The sequence below is a fragment of a genome, unplaced genomic scaffold (genome assembly GCF_019419815.1).
Source record: "Pyrus x bretschneideri cultivar Hongxiangsu unplaced genomic scaffold, Pyrus_bretschneideri_v1 Contig22, whole genome shotgun sequence".
Classification (NCBI taxonomy): Eukaryota; Viridiplantae; Streptophyta; class Magnoliopsida; order Rosales; family Rosaceae; genus Pyrus; species Pyrus x bretschneideri.
The window spans coordinates 6,222,804-6,242,472 of NW_025999524.1; the positions used below are offsets into that span (position 1 = coordinate 6,222,804).

General features: G+C 37.2%; 2 protein-coding genes and 1 pseudogene across 2 annotated transcripts; 2 read left to right on the forward strand and 1 right to left on the reverse strand.

Annotated features, from left to right (window-relative positions):
* Nucleotides 1-2,108: 2,108 nt before the first annotated feature.
* LOC103943216 (cytochrome P450 86B1) lies at nucleotides 2,109-5,303 on the reverse strand. The gene is made up of 2 exons (XM_009353454.3): nucleotides 3,880-5,303; nucleotides 2,109-2,798 (listed from the first exon to the last, which is right to left on the reverse strand). Exons 1-2 carry the CDS (start codon nucleotides 5,233-5,235, stop codon nucleotides 2,394-2,396), a joined length of 1,761 nt encoding a protein of 586 aa, XP_009351729.2. The 5' UTR covers nucleotides 5,236-5,303; the 3' UTR covers nucleotides 2,109-2,393.
* Nucleotides 5,304-8,069: 2,766 nt separating this feature from the next.
* Nucleotides 8,070-13,955, forward strand: LOC103943217 (serine carboxypeptidase-like 35). Its single transcript, XM_048584675.1, has 7 exons — nucleotides 8,070-8,998; nucleotides 10,956-11,060; nucleotides 11,152-11,441; nucleotides 11,555-11,869; nucleotides 12,028-12,164; nucleotides 13,372-13,464; nucleotides 13,554-13,955. The coding sequence occupies exons 1-7, from the start codon at nucleotides 8,722-8,724 to the stop codon at nucleotides 13,825-13,827; spliced, it is 1,491 nt and encodes a 496-aa protein (XP_048440632.1). The 5' UTR covers nucleotides 8,070-8,721; the 3' UTR covers nucleotides 13,828-13,955.
* A 1,714-nt stretch (nucleotides 13,956-15,669) lies between these two features.
* On the forward strand, nucleotides 15,670-16,590 carry LOC125477758 (annotated as a pseudogene).
* The last annotated feature ends 3,079 nt before the right edge of the window (nucleotides 16,591-19,669 follow it).

The window sequence follows — 19,669 nt, forward strand, 5'->3', positions numbered from 1 at the left end:
ATTTAATCTCTAATTAATATGAATAAAAAAATTTGAAGTGAAGGAAATTATAGTTACTGGCCTAATGCCACACAAGCATGTGGCAATTTTTTATTGGGGTGTGATATCCACACACTTCTTTTTACTTCTCATACACCTTTTTAATTTTCGGCCGTCAGATTAAATGAATTAAAGAAGATCAACGAATATAAATTAACAAAAAGTGTGTGAAAAGTGAAAAGGGGTGTGTGGATAGCACACCCCTTTTTTATTTTACATCTTATGCCTCATTATTTATTTGTAATTTTTATTTATGTTTTGTTTGAATTATTTTTAATTTAAGTTGTTTTATTTTAGGATCTTAATTAGGTTGAAATTTTAAATTAAGTTGTTTTATTTTCATTTCATCCCTTTCCGTTATTCACTCCATTATTCAGATTTTGTTTGTCTATAATTTTCACCTCCAAAATAACAGTTAATCTAGAAACAGCGACGGTGAGAAAGGCGAAGAAGCTGGTGGAGGAGGCCTTTATTAATCTATACTTTACTTTTCTTGGTCGACAGATAGAAGTGGCTGCACTTCTCCATGATATAGGTCAGTTAGGGTTAACAACCTAACTCTATAGCATATTTTGTGTGCTTGCTTATAAATGGATGCCGGTAGCCACCGATGCTTTAGGCATTTACATATGGGTGGATATGGATTTTAAGGGGAGGATTCATACTGCGAAACACAGCACCCGTTCTTTTTAAATGTCTACTTTTATCTTCTTGTTCCATGCATGTAACGTGCTGAAACATGCAGTAGTGCGTACTTCTATGTGGCTTTCATTCTATTTTTCTTCCTGCATCTTTTCAGCATTGCTTTTATTTTCTTATTCTGATTCGGTTGGAACGTAGAGATCCCTCAGAGGAAAAATTTGTTGAGAACTTTCTCGATGAGGAGGGCATAGAGGAGACCAAAAAAATCAAGATTATAATGTATCAAGGGAATGGGTGAGCAGGTCGCTGCTCCTCCTGCCACGTTATTTCTTCCCTGTTATGCTTGCATAAATTTCAATGCATTTGAGTTTGATGCTATAATCTGTCAGAACTTCATAATGCCGAGATGTACTTGCCATGTCTCTTTCCCACATAGGAAAATGTTGTATATTTCAACACATGCACTAATATGTGCAGCCTCTATTTTCTCCATTGACAGTTTATGCCACTTAATAACGCCTTTTTGAAATTTCATTCTGTGTTCAATATATATGCAGTTCCGATCTTTGTGCAGTCTCCTTGTAGACATTATTGTGGTTGTTAACCCTTTGCAACTGTTGAGCTCTGATATACAAGCACATAGTTTATAGTTAGCGAAGCTTTGATGAGTATTATATGACTTATTGCTAGGCTAAGTACTGAAGCCTAAGTAATCAATTTTATGAGAACAAGCTCTGCATTTAGGATTCTTTTCTACGATGAGATCTGTGGATGGAAGTTACGTCCTATACCAATTATATATCCACGGATGGTCAGAGTCAACTTTCAAACAGGAAAAGCTAAAAACGGAACAGAAAAACCGACTGCAAACCTGCAGGGATGGATGTTTAGGTCATGAGTTGCTCGCCAAACTTGCCTTTACTTTTGCGGTCGACCAGCGAAGCTTTAGTAATTGAAATGCCTTGGAAGTTGAGAAAATTGAAGAAATCCAGTAAGGGCTTGTTGAATTCAAGTGTTTATCAAATGCTTTACGAAACGACCAATAGATTTAGAATCTGTTCTTTTTTGCCCATTTATAAGTACCATACATTGGGGATGGGGTAGGGGCCATAGGGCCTAGGGGCAGCTTTGAGGCTAAAGAAGTTAAAATGATGCATAATAATATCTTTGTCATAGAATGGAGAGATTCTACCATGTAACTGCTATTTTATCACTTTATGTCTATCTCATACATCATGTGATTCACCTGTTTCACCTGGTATTTGCTTATATAACAAGGTTCATGGTCCGAACACAGCATGCATTGGAAAATCAAGTAAGATAGCATCTATGCATCAGAGTGGCTACTATATTTGTGCATGGAGTAGTAGTCATGTTTGCAAATTGGTGGTTAAGTATAGCTTTGGTTAGGTTAAAGAGAGAGAGAGTAACACATTGATTTTATGGATTATTAAAATATTGAAATACATATATGATGATAAAATCCAAATTATGAACAATCCAAGCTTACACAATTACTAGATCGATTATTCAAATGCATATAGATCCCTCCTAGCAGGCTAGCCCTACCAGCTCACTCTAAAGATTTTCAATCATCTTCCCATGTATTCATGTATGGCAATACCACCATTTATCTGTATACGACAACAATATCATAAACAACAAAAAAGAAGGCCAAACACACGATATATGTACTATATATTAATACCAAACTATATATTTAGCAATTTTTGACGCTCAGCACGGTCACGCTTTTGGAGAGTGACCTTCAACCCATGCTTCATGTACATCGTCAGTGCCAGCCTTGGCTCCACCGGATGGTTTTCGACCACCTTGACGCGGTAACGGTAGATGATGGAGGCAGCGACGAACTTCATTTGGTAATAAGCGAAGTCTTTGCCCAAGCACAGGCGAGGACCACCGTTGAAAGCCGTAAATTTGTATGCAGACTCACTCATGAAGCGGCCGTCCGATGATCGTAGCCATCTCTCGGGCTTGTACTCCCTGCAGTCCTTCCCCCAAATCGCCTCCATTCGCCCCATGCTGTAGATTGCGTATATCACTTTTGTTCCCTTCTTCAATATTGTTCCATCTGGAAATATATCATCTTCAACTGCCTACGTATATTCAATTGATCAGTTAAGTTCAACTCAATTAGAAAACTTAATTAATTACCAATCAAATTGTATATTTTATTTTTGGGATTATTATAGTTACAAAGTAGCTAGCTTAGACCTGGTTTGGTATTGAGGTGATTCTGAAAAAAGCTGGTATCAAAAAAAGCTAGGAGCTGTTTTTATGTTTGGTAAACATTCAGCTTCAGCTTTTTTTCACAGTTTTGGGTGAAAAAAAAAGCCAAAAACAAGAAGCTGCAAAACTCAGCTTTGAAAAACCGGCTTTTTTTCACATCTGTTTTACATAAAAGTTTACCAAACACTATAATACTACTTTTTTTTTTTTACAAAAGCACTTTTACAAATATCAAACACTCTGCTGCTTTATTTCACAGCTGCTTATTCTCCCAGCACAGCAGAAGCAGCTTTTTTTTAAAGCACAGCAATACCAAACCAGCCCTAGTCTCTGCAATCTTCCTAACACGCAACAATTGTTCCAATGAATATGTGTAGACAGAGTTGGCCAAGGGAATTGTTATTAGCACTTCAAAAATCTCATTTGGCACTCCAAACTTTCTATAATTAGAAAGAAAAATACATTTGTGAGGAGTGTAGAAGGAGATTTTTGGAATGCTAATAATAGTTCCCTTGGCCAATTAGGTAAACAAGAATCTCATAAATTAATTAAGACCCCTCTAGGTAGTCATTGCTGACCAAAATTACGAGTAATGCTATTTTTACACCACTCTAACGTAAGTATTGATATTCTCTAATATATGTGAGTTCCACATACATTTGTATTTCTTAAAAAGTATGTCAATTTTTTGCGTCAAAATAAAATTATTAGAAGTTACATATCAATACATTACAAGATTCATACGAATTGGAGAACAATTTTTATCCCACTATTATATCATGATAAGCTTATAATTATATGATTAGTTGATGAATGTGTGAGGCATGACAAGGCCCCATAACATGGCAGGCATGCATGCACTTAAAAATGGTTAATTTGAGTAAATTACTAATTATAAAACAGAAAATAAATAATTAAAGTGCATATGATTTAATAAACTGAACTTACCTCCTTGTGATCTAGTGGAACTGAAGGGTACAACCTTAGAGCCTCTGATAGAGCTGCATGAAGATACTCCATCTTCTTTATCTCTTCTGGCTTGAATACTACTGCTTCATCGTCGTCGCCATTATTTTTACTTTCATGATCATGATCGCGATCGGATGATGTTCTTCCGCCCACAATCCGGCATACTTCTTGAAGAATCTTGTGCTCCACCTCCGGATTCTGATGAAGCAGCCAGAAGAACCAGCTCATTGCCACCGATGACGTGTCTCGCCCTGCAAGTATGAAGTTGACGCATATATCCCTCAGGAACTTGTCCGAAAACGCCTCCCCCCTCTCGTCTTTCAAACCCATAAAAACCGTTAACAAGTCTGATCTAATATGCTTGTTCTTCTTATCATCATCATTAGAAGCATTAGAATTATTGGTGGAAGAAAGTAGTAGTGGGAGCTCTTTCTTCCTTGTCCGAATGACGTCATCCGCAAACTCATCCACTTCTCTTATGGACCTCTTGAGCTTCCTCTCTGCACCCAAGTTTAAGTACCTCATGGTCTTCCACAAGCACGTTGGGGTCACAAAGCGCAAAAGTGTTGCTTCTGTCGCGTCCTCAAAGGCCTGAGCAAATGGTATTTTGGGTAACCCGGGCTGCAAGCAACCAGGGTCGACCCCAAACGCGATCATGCAAACGTTGTCAAAAGTTAACCTCAAAAGAATGTCTTGGAGGTCGATTGCGGCCGAGTGTTTGATGGAGTCCTCCAAGACGGGCAAAAGCCTAGCGTGGACAAGTTCAAACAACGAATCGGTCGTCAGTTGCCGGAACTTAGCCGAGTGGAACTCGATGCTAGCCGTCTTCCTTTGTCGCTGCCATGTCGCGTCGTTTGCGTTGAATATGCCATCCCCGAGAAGATCTAGAAGTGAGTCTCGGAAATAAGGGCCTTTGGGGAAATTGGAGAACTTGGTCTTGAGAAGGTGCTCCAAGTTACGAGGGTCGGAAGTGATGACAGAAAAGAGGCTGCTAAACCAAGGGCCTTGGAATAGAAACGTGCCGTTTTGGCGGTAAAGAACTTGGGAAAGCCACTCATATAGGTTGGTTTGGAGCCCAAGTACGGCAAAAGAGAGAGAGGGTAGCATACCAAGCACCGGCCAAATGGGTAGGCCATGGTGCTTCTTCTGCCTCAACGAGTGTATGGTAATGAAAACACATAGAGCCAGAAAGAGCTCCAAGATTTGGATGTGGTGAAGGAAAAAGAGTTGCCGCGAATCAAAGATTTTGGCCACGAAAGTCTCGGAGAAGGAGGGGGAGAGGAGGGAGGTGAGATTATTGGTGGGATGAGGAGGGTGAGGAGGAGTGGTGATCATGTTGTTGGAATTAGAGGAGAGCCTATGTGATGAGAGTGTGTGGTTTATTAATATTGGTTTAATTAGGTTGAGGAGTGGCACGGTGGAGGTCATGTGTTATATGGGTGGAGGAAGGTCATGATTCATGATCTGTGTTTTCTTGGCGTGCATGTTTTCTACTTTTTTACCCAATAGGTTTCGGTTTGGTGAGCTGAAATGTATTCTGGGCATCAGACGTAGTTGCCACCCTTTCATTTGAGCCGATTTCCATTCAAGGAAAAAAAAAAATGTTCTTACCACATTTGTGTCATTTTTCTAATTGATATGGGATTCACATGTGTTGGCAGACTCTATCTCTATTAAATAAGTGATACAAATATAGTATAGAAAACGTGATAAGTGTAGCATTACTCTTTACGAAATATTCTTTTAGGGCGTTATACACAATGTATTTTGAAATCAAATCTTCTGCACCTATTATTGATTGACATGTATTAATAAACCTAACCCTCTTTAACTTTGTTGCAATGAACTTAACAGGTGTCAATCAATGATAGAAGACACAAAGATGTCACACACAAAATTGGTGCGTAAGGTTTGATCTCACGTATAGTAGTGATTCAAAAACTACATATCCACATTAGGAAATATGCAAAATTTCTATCTAGGTAGTGTGAATATAGATTTATTACTAGCTGGTGTGAATTTGGAGAATATGGTATATATCTCTCGTCTCTTGAAGACTTGAGGTTTAAAGCAAAGAATGTAGGTCGGTCTGTGTGTTTTGTTTATTTAGTGGGGTAAGAAATCAAATAAAAAGGTCGACGCGTTTCCAGTGCGGCCAAAGGGAAGATAACTTTTGGTTTTGGAGTGGAGATCATCCAGTGTGGAGGTTGAGAAGTGGATGCGGCAGATAACCTAAGATGCAACTATATCTAATTTTCTACAGTTTTCGTTTCTCAAGTCTCCTATTTTTTTATACTACGTAATTTCTAATTAATTAGTGGGAAAATTGCACACGCATACGTGGGGAAAGCAGACCACTTATATTTCAAAATTGTGTGTTGGCTCTGTTCGATGATGGGTTAGTTAACTTATAACTTAACCTAAATTAACATATATTTTGAAAACTAATTTTTATAGTTATAAACATAACTATTAAAACTGGGTTAGGGACTGGTTGATGTAGCTAGGTCGCTTCATCAACCTTAATCCTAAGAGTAGTTTTTTGTAAAGTTAAATTTCGTCTGTGGACACCATTTTGTTTAGAAGTAAAAAGGCCATTATACTCATATATAAAGTTGCCACAAAGAGCTTAGCAATTTTTAAGGAAAATAAATTTTTTTTTTTTTTAACACAAGTAGGATTTTGTAACAAAAAACGTGGTAACCAACGACTAAAGAATTTCGCGACTATTCAATTTCACTTTATCGTGCTCATCCAAATTTCACAACTGTTCCTCATATTGCTTTTGGTTATAGTCCAAATTTTACTTCATAAAATAAAGTCACACGTAGAACAAAAAATTATGCTATCAGCAGGAATTTCCAAATTGAAAAGAAAACCATTAAACAAGAAAAATGGGTGTAAAAGAATAAAATAAAAATGAATGTTTAGAGAACACTAATTAATCAATGGTGACACAGCAGTGGGCTTCAAGGCTAGGGTTTTCGTAACCCAAATGTAAGTGCGTATTTGGGTGGACACATAAATTTTGGGCTAAATACCATCACCAAGAAAATTTTGAGGCCCAACATATTGAATATTGCTAAGGAGCCCGAATAAATCCTAATACTCTCAAATGGTAGTTTTCCCAACCGACCATGATCATCTAGCTAATCAAGATCCGCCATATCATAAGGTAAATGTTTTTGGTCAATAGAGGTCAATCGGTTTCTCTATTAAACTAATGAAAATAATTTTAAAACTTTCACTTTTTAGTCAAAAACTTTGTTTGATGATAAGGACAAGCAAATCATAAAAAAAAAAAAAAAAAAAGAAAAAGAAACGTAAGCAAAAAGAGTGTGCAATTGCACCTATGTCGCTTCTGATCCGCAGCTAAGCTGCTTCCTTTGTTATTTGATCAAACGATACAAAGAATTTGCCGTCAAGTTCTTTTTCCGTGACCAATGACCCACCAAGCGTCTCATGCTATTCATGCGTAAAGAAAAAAATTGGTTCAAATATCCCTTTGCTAAAAACAAGTGCCGGTCCAGCGCGTCAGTTGTTTATTATTTTTTTTATTATATTGAACTTTTGTCTTTTTCACTAAAATTTTTGTATTTTTTATTAAATTTTAAGTCATTTTCATTAAATGAAGTTGTAGGATAGTTTTTTGTTAAAATAAACTTATCCCATACTATTTTCATCAAAGCTCCCTTCTTTAATTTGTGTGTATATAAGTCAATCTCCAAAAATTCTTTCGTATAGATAAGGCAAAGCTAAAAAATACCCGTAATTAATTGGTTTTTTTTCATCGTTTACAGTAAAATATTTATTTTACAGTCATTCCTACGTTCTTCAAGATTTTGATTAATTTGGTCGTGATTTTTGTAATCTTTCTGATATCACAATTACTTTGATTCCACGGTTTCTAAATTTCCATTAATTCAACGGGAAATCATATAGGGTATGGATAGCCTGGACTGGTCGCAAAAAAAGGTTCAATGTTGATTAACTAAGCCGCGTGCATTATTTGTGTAGAGGGTAGAGTTGTTCTTTACACAGAAATCAGAATAGTATGCATGAAGAGTTAGTCATGACTCGTAATAGAAATCAGCTGCTCCTCCGAGTTGGAGTTGTTGTTTGATGATCACGGCCATGTTTTAACAGGAAAAGCGGCGGCAGCAGCAAGCAGCATTTGGTCAAACAAAACCTAGTTGCTCGGATACATGTGGCAATCTTAGCATTCCTTACCCTTTTGGCGCAACTCTTGATTGTTCCTTCCACGAGTCGTTTCTTATTGCCTGCAACAACACTCAAACAACAAATACTAATGGTACTGATAATAATGAACGAAAATATGACTTCACTCTCTCATATTCAATTTAATTATTATGGTTAGTCATTGTTAGAAAAAAATAAATAAAACATTTAAATAAAGAAAAGAAAAAGGATATTGCAAAAACGAAAGGAAAAAGGGAACTAAAGAAAAGCACAAGTAGTGAGAAATCAAATGTAATTACCAAGATGGGATGTCCCCAAAGCCCGCCACCCCTTCCCCCAAGTCCCCCCACTTGATTGGCCCTTGGCCATTCCTTTTTAAATATATAAAAAGCTGTCTGTCTGATCGAACGGACACAAACTGCATTCTACTTTTTATCCCATTCAAGATTCAGCCCTCTCTCTCTTTCGGTCTTCCCCCCTCGGAGTCGGAGTCTCAATCACACAAAAAGCACCCAAATTAATTAGAACAATATTAATATATATACAATCAGTGGACAGCAGTAGTAGTTGCTAGCAGTCTCTGTCTCTGTGTGTCTGAGTGTGTTGTGCTGAGATTCTCCAATGGCTCTTAATCCTAATCTGTTGAACATAGTTATGATATTGTGTCTAGTACTACTCTTTCCTGTGATCAATGCTGTGAAACATGAAGAATTTGAAGTGCAGAGACTACTGGGAGAAGGTGACAGGGTCACCAACTTGCCCGGACAGCCGCCGGTTTCATTCCCGCACTACGCCGGCTACGTCCGACTTCCCAATTCGGGGAAGGCCTTGTTCTACTGGTTTTTTCAAGCCCAAGAGAATGCATCTCGAAAACCGCTCGTCCTTTGGCTTAATGGAGGTCTGTTCCCTCTCTTCCAATCAAATTTGTTTTTTATTTTGGATTTTGCTAGGGCCGATATACATTTCTGTATGAATATATGAGACACATTGATATTTTGAGCAGTTAGATTAAGATTGTCAAAACACAATAATACAAATTTAATCATCTAATGTACTTGTGCTATGCCTTATAGAATTTAAAAAAAATAAAATGATAAGATAGAGGATGTTTTAAAAATGTTTTTTCTTTTTAATATAATTATTTTTCATGTGCATTTCATTGGGTTGGATGAGGTTACACTTTTTCCTTTCATATTTTTTTCATTTGATTTTCTTTATCTTCTTTTTGAATTGTGTGTTGGCGTCTGTTGAGTTGAGAGGCACAATTTGTTCGTGTGCCAAATTACAAGAGTTTTAAGACAAAATAGGCGTAAGAAATCAGAAAAAAGCATTAGATTTTAGAATGGTGACTTTTTCCGTTATCCTTGACGGCGAGAGCCGGTTTGCCGTGATCTCTCTCCACTCTGAGTCTGAGCACACCAGACGGGCAAAGTACCATCTGTTCTGTCCAGTAACGGACTTGATTCTCTGGTCGTCTCTGGGTCTGGAGTCTCTGGAGTCTCTGGAGCATAGCAGAGCAGAGAACAGAACAGAGGGCAGGGAGCATCCCATCCCATCAAACTTCCAACAAAGTCAAAAACTTTTTACAGTAAGGAATACTTGCCGCCCCGCCGTTACCTTTAACGGCCGTCCTGCGAGTACCCAACCCAAGAAGTGCATTCCCCCGGGTCCTAATACGTGATAATTATACAGGAAGGAAGCAGTCTTTGGCCTCAATTTTCACTTGGGAAGATTTTAAGTAAAATCACATGGTTGAATCATGATAAATAGCGCAGTTACGCTAATATATATATATATATATATATATATATATTATTTTAGTGTATAACAAAATTATGCGTGTTAAACAGTAAAATTTAGCCATTCATAAAAAGCAGTGTCAACTGATTCACCGGTGTACCCTACGAAGAAGTTGTGAGTCTAGTCTTTATTTTATAAAAGAGCTGCCCTCTTGAAGCAGATAGAGATGCCCATCACATGTGGCTCTCAAATATTATTGGCAATGGCATGGCATGCAAATGGGATATTATTGCCTGGCCTGCCTGTGCCCATCACCGATTCACTGCCAGGCCTCTGCTCCTATTATTATTAAATGTTATATTTCTTTTGGCCGAAATTATTTTACAGAACCGAGAGAAATCTAATGTTTGGGTTTAATATAGTATATTAAAACAACATGTGATAAAAAATTTGTGTCATGCGAATTGCTCTGTAACTAATGAGTCGTGTTGGGAGCCCATTATTCTCCCGTGTGCTCTAATTCATCGTCCAATTTAATAGCAATATACCCTTTTTATTCATTATTCTTTCTTTTTCGGTTTCCACCCCCACCACCACTTCAATTTGTTTGTTTCTTTGTTACAGTGGCAAGCCTGGTTCTGGAAGGCTATGCGCATGCAAATGCAATACTCAATGCCCTATTTTAGTCATCTATCCCTACTCACCAGTCACTGCCGGACAATTTGATTCGTTTTACTAATTTCGGCATGCAATTAAAATTAAGATTATTAAAGTCCCCTCTTCTCTTTGTTTCTTCGCATTTTTGTGCTTTTACTGAAATTGAGAGAGAGCTAGGTCATCTAGCCTTTTGAATTTTAGGCAGTTTTTTACCCTTTTTGCTTGATTAATAATGGTCCATGACAATGATATATTGGTCCAATAATACTAATTTTGTAGTATAACTTATATTTACACACCTTGGTTCGTGTGTATTACAAACAGTGTATTGTGAGTGTGACGCCATCTTCCATCATCCAATTATCATCTATCTCTGATCTGTGTCAATGATTTATTTACCAGGAAAAAAAAATTAAGATATGCTCTAATTTAATTAATTATAATTATGTATATTTCAGGACCTGGGTGCTCATCTGTAGCTTATGGAGCTGCACAAGAACTGGGCCCCTTTCTTGTTCGAAGCAATGGAACCCTAATTCTTAACGATTTCTCCTGGAACAAAGGTTTATATTAATTAAATAATTAATGTCATCAAATTAATTAATATTGCATAATAAGCTTGATTTCTTGAATACTTATGATGGTGATGATCAGTTGCCAATGTGCTGTTCCTGGAGTCACCTGTTGGAGTAGGGTTTTCTTACACAAACAACTCCAAGGATCTGCGTACGCTGGGCGATGGAATCACAGCAGCTGATACGTATGCTTTCCTGGTGGAATGGTTTAAGAGGTTCCCAACCTTCAAACCCCACGATTTCTACATTTCTGGGGAGAGCTATGCTGGCCATTACGTTCCCCAGCTTGCTGACCTCATCTACGACCGAAACAATCGAACCACCAGATCATCATCCCCATCAGACTCCTCGTCTTTCATAAATCTCAAGGTTTCATGGTGAGCCAGCCTGCATGAACCCTAACCCTACATACATAGTTAACTCATTTCTTTATCTAGCTATAATTAATCATTCCATCGCATGATAACTAATTATTGAATTAGATTGGGAATGCTGTGATCAATGGACCGACAGACAACAGTGGGATGTTTGATTATGCATGGAGTCATGCCATAATCTCGGACACGCTATACGACAATTTAGTCAAGAAGTGTGATGTCGTACACGATGACAACCAAACAGAAGAGTGCAATGATCACGTTCGAGCCTTCTTACAAAATTATTCTCAAATTGACATCTACGGTATTTATGCACCCCTCTGCCTCACTGATCCATCTCCATCTACTACTACTTCTCCCAAACCAACAAGGATTAATAATTTCATGAAAAATGTTGCACCTCGGCTGCTTACTCAACATGTAAGTCATCAATCATTGTCGAACGAGTTTATCTAATCTATTCATTAGATAACCAGTAATTAGTGACACTAATAAATTAAATTGTTATGTAATTTTGGTGTGGTTAATTAATTATGTAAAATGTGTGTGTGTGTGTGTGTGTGTGTGTGTGTGTGTAGGAGCTTTGGCAGAGGCTACCATCAGGGTATGATCCCTGCATAGAGGATTACGTTGAGCAATATTTCAACAGAAAGGATGTTCAGAAGGCCCTACATGCAAATGTTACTAACCTTTCCTATCCTTACTCCCCGTGCAGGTAACTATTATCTACATATGTAATTTGATTCATGCATGTATGTATATACCATTTATCTTTCTCTCGATCCCTCTGGAATTTAGGGGGAGAGAGATCAGAGAGGTAGCTGAAAGTTAATTTCAAGAATTGACTAGAAGAAACATGCACGTTGAGAAATCAACGAACTGGAGCTTTCTTTCTGTTTCCACACTGCCACAAGGCCCGGATCATAATTAATGAAATATATCTTACATTAACATTTATCCTTTTGTTTTCTTTTCTCCCCAATAAAACACAAAAAATTAAAATATTTGATAAATATTAATAAGACAGATAGATATCTAGAAGATTACAAATTGTCGACACGTCGTTTTCAATTCCTTAACCATGGTTGTACCCTTCCCACCTAAAACCAGTCAGGCTAGCTGTTATGTTTTGCCTCCATATTTGTCTCTTTTATATATTAGTCAGAACAAATTAATCATCTGATACCAAAGCAAGAAAGCTGGTACCGGCACCGGTACTGGTAGGGATGTGTGCCTGTGGTGATAGTAATTTGTCAAAACTCTAAATAACAAACACAAAGTTGCATGCAGCCGGAGGACCCTCCTTTACAACTCTAGCTAGGGTGGGGATTGGTTTCCAGTATGGGATCGCAGTTATTATAACATTCTCGAATTTCACTTGCTTTTTTAATTTCCCACCTCAAATTAGGCATTGTTTATTCCCGCAACATATTGAGTGTTTGATATGTTATGCAAGAAACCCTAATACCTAAATTGTAGATAGATATGTGTGCATGTGGACAGGAACAGAGCTAGAAACTTTATCTAGTGGGAGCGACCTTAACCTTCAAACTTTAGAAAGAAAAAAAAATAATTATAGTAAAGTATATAATTTAAGTGTTTTACTTTTCTTGCCAACTTGTAGACATTTTTTCATAATAATAACTTATTATACATCTTATTTAAAAATTTCAACTAATAAGTATTTAAATATGATAAATTCGAATTCTTTATAAGCATCTTGATTTTTACACAAAAGTCAATGAGGCAATTTGCCTCCAGTGGGCCTTAACTGCCTAGCTCAGTCCTTGCATGTGGGGTAATTTTCTCAAGTTACCTTGAAAAATGCAATGCATTAGAAATTAAGATGATGCATGTTGAAGTAATTCTTTACGTAACATATAATATATGGTATCTAATTTGTTGCTTCTTGTGGCATGCAGTGGCGTCATAAAGGAATGGAAGGACTCGCCTGACACTGTACTGCCAATCATTCAGAAGCTCTTGAAAGCTGGCTTGCGTATTTGGATTTATAGGTAATGAACTTAATTAATGATAATTGCAGTAATAACTTGTGATTTGTGATAAATAATAATTAAAAACCTAATGAATTACATGCATGCAGCGGTGACACGGATGGGAGGGTGCCGGTAACATCAACGAGGTACAGCATAAAGAAGATGGGTTTAAGAGTAAAGCAACCATGGAAAGCATGGTTTGATAAGGGTCAAGTGGCCGGGTGGGCGGAGACGTACGAGGGCGGCCTGACATTTGCGACGGTGAGGGGCGCAGGGCACCAAGTCCCGGTGTTTGGACCTCGTCAGTCTCTTTCTCTATTTACCCATTTCCTCCATCCCAATCCCAACACTACCCACGGCCTCCCTTCTTCTCGCTTTTAGGCTTTGAGCTAAGAATAGGATGCTACTGGCTAGCTAGGGATCCTCGCATCTGCAGGTTTACAGCCAACAAGGTGTAATATGACTCATAATTAAGTTTATTAATAATACGTAGTGTGTTTTTCATCAAATGAATTATTAACTAAAGCCAATATATATACAGGTACAAGCAGTATATGTCTATCAATGTATCAAGGCTTTAATTTATACATGCATAATAAATTCACCAATTTAATTCATATATGAAATGTGTAAAGGGTAAAAGAATTATACATCTCCCTTTTTGCCAAGAACACGCACAGAAGGATCATATAACGCACACAACCTTATATGTGGTTCGACTCTCCCGAGATTGGAGATTTGTAAGCCGTCCTCCCGAGAACTTAACACAAGGAAAATAATTCAACCCCCCCTCCCCACAAGAAAAAAAGAACCGATCTAGTCTGTTTAATGTGGCCCATTCATTTGAAGAATTTTACACAGGAATCCTTGTCCAGTTCAATTTCCATTGGTTAATGTTAGCCCACCTTAATCTTATTCTTTAGGGCTGGCCCAGTTCAATTGAGTGTTCTTCTTCTTCTTTTTTTTTTTTTTTTTTTTTTTTTTTTTTCTTCTTCTTCTAGTACGTCGATATTTTTACACTAAGAGAGGAGGAAATTCTAACTAAGCTACACTAATAGGCAGCTTAATTTGGAATCGAATTCACCATCCATGAGATTCGAACCTAAGACCTCTCACTTCTAAACGAAGAGGATACCATCAGATCGTAACACTGAAGAACTCAATTTAGTGTTATTTGGTTTGGTTGGTTTTTTTGGTTTTGTTGGATCGAAATTAGGAGTTGGCAGCAGCTTCGGAGTTCGGAGCTTCCTTCCTCCGTCGTCTGGTCTGCTATGTGTCTGTCTACTAATGACTGACTTGTACTGAGAGTGGAAGTATTCATCCCAATCAATTCTATCCAAATGGCGTTCCTTTTCCTTACTAGTTGTTTGTTAAGGAACTAACTTTACGATTTGAGGTTCCTAACATCCCTTGTCAAGGAATGGCATTAGATATGCTCATGCCGAGGTCAGGTTGTCCCACAGAGGGTCTACAGTTGGATTTGCTGTCGGAATTTGGTCTCCATGGACTTCCAAATGGGCTACCGCACTCCGCCATGCTATATGTGAAAATTAACGCTGTGTTGTTTTTATTTTCAGGGTGTGAAAACTAGCTCTTGCTAAACAACCCATGTTTAATAGGAATCCAAGGCAACAGCAGTTTGAGGCAGATATGAATCGCCTCTTTCTATATTCCAGGTTGCTCTCACATTATCATCTTCCCATATGAAAACAAAACTACTAATTTTTGCTCCACTAAAGCCCTTCCGCTTCCAAAGAAATACATTTAGATTGACTTCTTGTTGGAGCTACCTTTCTCACTCGTATACTGTGCATGCTGCGCTACTTTTTGTTTTGAATATATTGGATGTTGCCAGCTACAATCGCTTGGGAAGGGATGCGGATGAGGCAGATGTGGACGAGATCATTGACATGGCTAATAAAGCCTCCATTGCTGATCAACAGATACAAGTCCAAGAAAACATTCGTCTCCAAATTAAAGACTTCTGCGCGTCTATGGATGAAGTTCTTTTCCCTGATGTTAAGAAGATAAATGAGGGAACCGAATCACCTAAACAATCAAATGCTGCTACTTGACGAAGTGGTCTTAGTTTTGCTATTGGTAGGAGTGGTCCACCAGTTAAACATCATGGTGAGCTTTTTTTTTTGGCTTCTTATTCCTCTGTTCTCAGCAATTTTTCGGAACATTGACTACTAGCTTAAACTTGCGTTTATGCTGATAGTTATGATTTTCAGTACAGAGGTGCCCGAGACATGGCCATTAGAGCGCACTGATGTTTCTCAAAAGTTGTAAGATCTCATTGGCTACACGCTTGGTATCAAGCCTTCTCAAATACCCCACAAGGAAGCCGGACAAGGGTTATTTCTAAATGGTGAATGTGATGTTGGTGCTGTGGTGGCCGTGTACCCTGGTGTAGTATATTCCCCAGCGTATTACCGCTACATTCCTGGATACCCAAGGGTTAATGCACAAAACTCATATTTGATCACAAGGTATGATGGAACTGTGATCAATGCTCAACCTTGGGGTTATGGGGTTGAAACCCGTGACTTTTGGGATGGTTTAACCGTACCAGAAACCAGGCCTAGTAAGCAGGGAGATGAGAAAGGTCGAGATTGGATCTGGAGAGTCCTAAGTAAGCCTTTGGATCAGAGGAAATTGGGAAAAAGTGGCGACGTAATAGAGCGGAGGAACCCATTAGCTTTGGCTCATTTTGCAACCATCCGGCAAAGGATATGTCTCCAAATGTTATGGTTTGCCCTTATGACTTCCCACTGAGCGAAAAAGAAATAAGGGTCTATATTCCAAATGTAATATTTGGAGATGCAGAAGAAGTAAAGATGAAAAGATGTGGAAGCTTATGGTTCAAGCTTGGAGGTTCGAAAAATAGCGGCTCAGATGTTCCTGTTTTGAAGAGTCTTGTCCTGGTGGCTACAAGGGCACTTTGTGATGAAGAAATGCTTCTGAACTATAGGTTGAGCAACTCTAACGTCGGCCAGAGTGGTATACTCCTGTTGATGAGGAGGAAGACAGAAGACGGTGGAGCTAAGTTTTGTTAAAGTTGGCATCTTGTGTTTTATGTATTGGGTTCAAAGGTTCTTTCCTGACCATGAGTGACTTTTGGTTCTTGCTTGGTATGGAAATTTTCTCTCTTTTGATATTAAAGATCTGATAGGCTGAAGGTTATCCAGACTTGCATAGTTGCATTACCTGATGAATATTACTTCTCTTATTTATTGAAATCATGATGCTCAAAGTTAAGGCTTTGGCTCCGTCAATTTCACCGCATGCTCACATGTGACAGGTCCAACCATACAAAGTGTTCGTTTATGTTTTGGTTGCGATGGTCTTTCCCATTTGTTTTCGTTTGATTTAGATGTGATGGTCTTTCTTTGAGTAAAAACCAAGCAAAACGATGTGAGCAGGTTGTTGAGCTTTTAGAACTGGTACTGTTTGCTTGTTTGGATGCAACACACGCTCGCACGCACAGAGACAATGTGGGCGGCTTCATCTGTATGTTTATGTGCATTCAACGATGAGAACAATAACATTGTAATTCCACCCCGAAAGTGTACATAACAAGCATCAATCTATTTGGGGTTCCGGAGACCTCAACAAGGTAAGCACTGAACAAGCTTGGCCTAAACATCACTGAGGATTGGACCCCATGGGACAACCATGGTCCATAGAGAGATAATTGATTTCTTTTATCGTAAAATGCCAAAAATGCCGATGAAGGAAGAAAAGGAAAGAACAAACGTGTAAGATAAATAAATAAATAGTTGGATTTATCTGAAATCAGTGTCTAAATTGAACGTCTAACTGTTTATATAAAAGGATTGGATAAAATAAAAGATCAAACCATTCAAAGGAAGAAATTTGTAAGCTTTATGATTTTTATTTGCTTTCCTTGGAATATTCCTAGGTCTACCTACTGCATATCTCTTTCCTTCTCTTTTTGGGTAAATTGTTCCTACTTCATATTATTTTCTTTGGATGAATCACACGCATTCGATAGGATAGAAAATTGGAAAATAAAGTTAAACGCATTAAAAGTCTAAAATAATATCAAACTTTTGATCACTAATTGGAGATTAGTTGGGTTACTAACAATGATTTAGAAATAACAAAATTGAATGTATGTAATATGGGGTAATGTTAAGGAGATCATTTAGTTAAACTATATTCTGTAAATCACATGACATAGTTGTTAATGATTGAATTATTATTTAAGTGTTGATTAACGTACTTATTTTCTATTAATGGCACATTGCATAATTTGTAAATATATTCTAAAATATTAGTTTATCCTGGTTGGATGATGGAGTATGGAGAATAAGGGGTTGACTTTCCTAACGATGAGAGGAGGAGGAGGCCATCAAAGTTCCCACACTTCATTTTCCTCCGAGGCGTTCTCTCCAGATCAGCATTTTTTGGCTAACCATAAGCTGCCATCTGTCGCATTTTGATACGCTCTGATATGCTCGTTGTGTATTGTGTTTAATTCTCTGATCGGTACAAGTGCAATTATGCATGGAGAGCCTTTTACTTTTGGAATTAGGAATCCTACATATTTGTCCAAATATATATTAAAATTTGAGCTAGCCAATGCAAGTTGCCAATTAACATTGCTACACCTAATTTGATTGTGAGATATATGTTAGTATGCCAATGCCATGCACAAATGTAATTACTTCGTCATCATTAAATTGAGGAAATCGGTTTATATAAAATAAAATTATAGTTAAATAAATAGACAAGTGATTGACGACATATTCAGTAGTCTCTAAACAAAACTCTTCACATACACCTCTAACATCAATAAATATAGAGATATAAAAACAAGTTTTCACAACTCACTTGGCCTCTATAAAATTGTTTGACCTCTATTATTCTTTTTCTCGTTATTTTTTCTTTTGAGAATAAATATAAATTTTAGTTCACCTTGAGCTCTTGGCCATTTGAATATTGCTACATTAATAGCTGTCGACTACGTAGGTCTCAAGTATATATGTACAGATAAATGTATTCATGAAACAAAACAATATACAGATAATATGTGATCTCAGGATCAGAAAATGAGGTTACAATTCAAAGCATTTGACTGAGGCAAACCGCAAATCTCTCCATCGTGATATACTAATATTGCACAGATCACATCAAGGACAGCAATATGGTGTCAAATTTGAACCTTGTATTTAGGAATAGCTTTTAGATTTTGTGCATGTAAAATAAAGGACATCTTCAACTTGAAGGTATATCCACGTGACGTTAATTCCTTTGAAATATTTGTGCGTTTAATACAAATGACAAGTTATATCACTTAGTATTACGGTCTAGTGATATTTCTCTTAATTAGTGAGAGGTTTTAGATTCGATTCTTGTCAAATGTGATTTTGAACTACATTATTGCTAGCCGATTGTGAGACTAAGTTCACTCTCTCACCTCTTTAGTGTAATTGTTTGTTCAAAAAAATATATATATGACAAGTCCCAAAGAGTCCCTTTGGTTTAAGTCTAAAAAAGCAAGCAAACAAAAAAAAAATAAAAAAAATCAAATACGCAATGACAATTTATACCATATATTATTAGTATATTAATGCATTGGCATACTCCCTCAAAGTTACGATACAATTGACATATATAATAATATCATAACTTGTTCCAGCCAAGAAAAAAAAAGCTCAATGCTAATAAATGATCATGAGAGATTATTTATAAAATGGCTCCATTGAGTCATGTATCGCTTATAGAAGCAATTTCCTATAAATATGAAAATTTTGGTTTGATAATTTTTAATGTAAGAAAGCTTCACTTGTAAAATAAATCATTTATTTAGACATCAGGTGAATCAAATAATTTATCATATTTTTCATAATTAATCAACTTCTAGATTGACTCATGCGATAGAGCCGAGATACTTTAATTTCTTATATCTTCAAAAACATATTTCATACGTAGTGTAGAATCATAGTAATTATAATTATTGAATATTAGAATTTATATGATTAATACTACTTACTCACAAAACTCTGCAAGGTAACTGTTGTATTATGACATGGTTATTCGGTGTTGTACTGCAACATAAGCCACTATAATAATAATGATTCTGTACACATTGCTTCTAATTCTAGCCCTTGATTTGTTCAATATCCAACGGTTAAATTACAATTTACATATAGTACTTCCAAGACACCTAGAGGTGAAGAAAAATGAAGTGTAA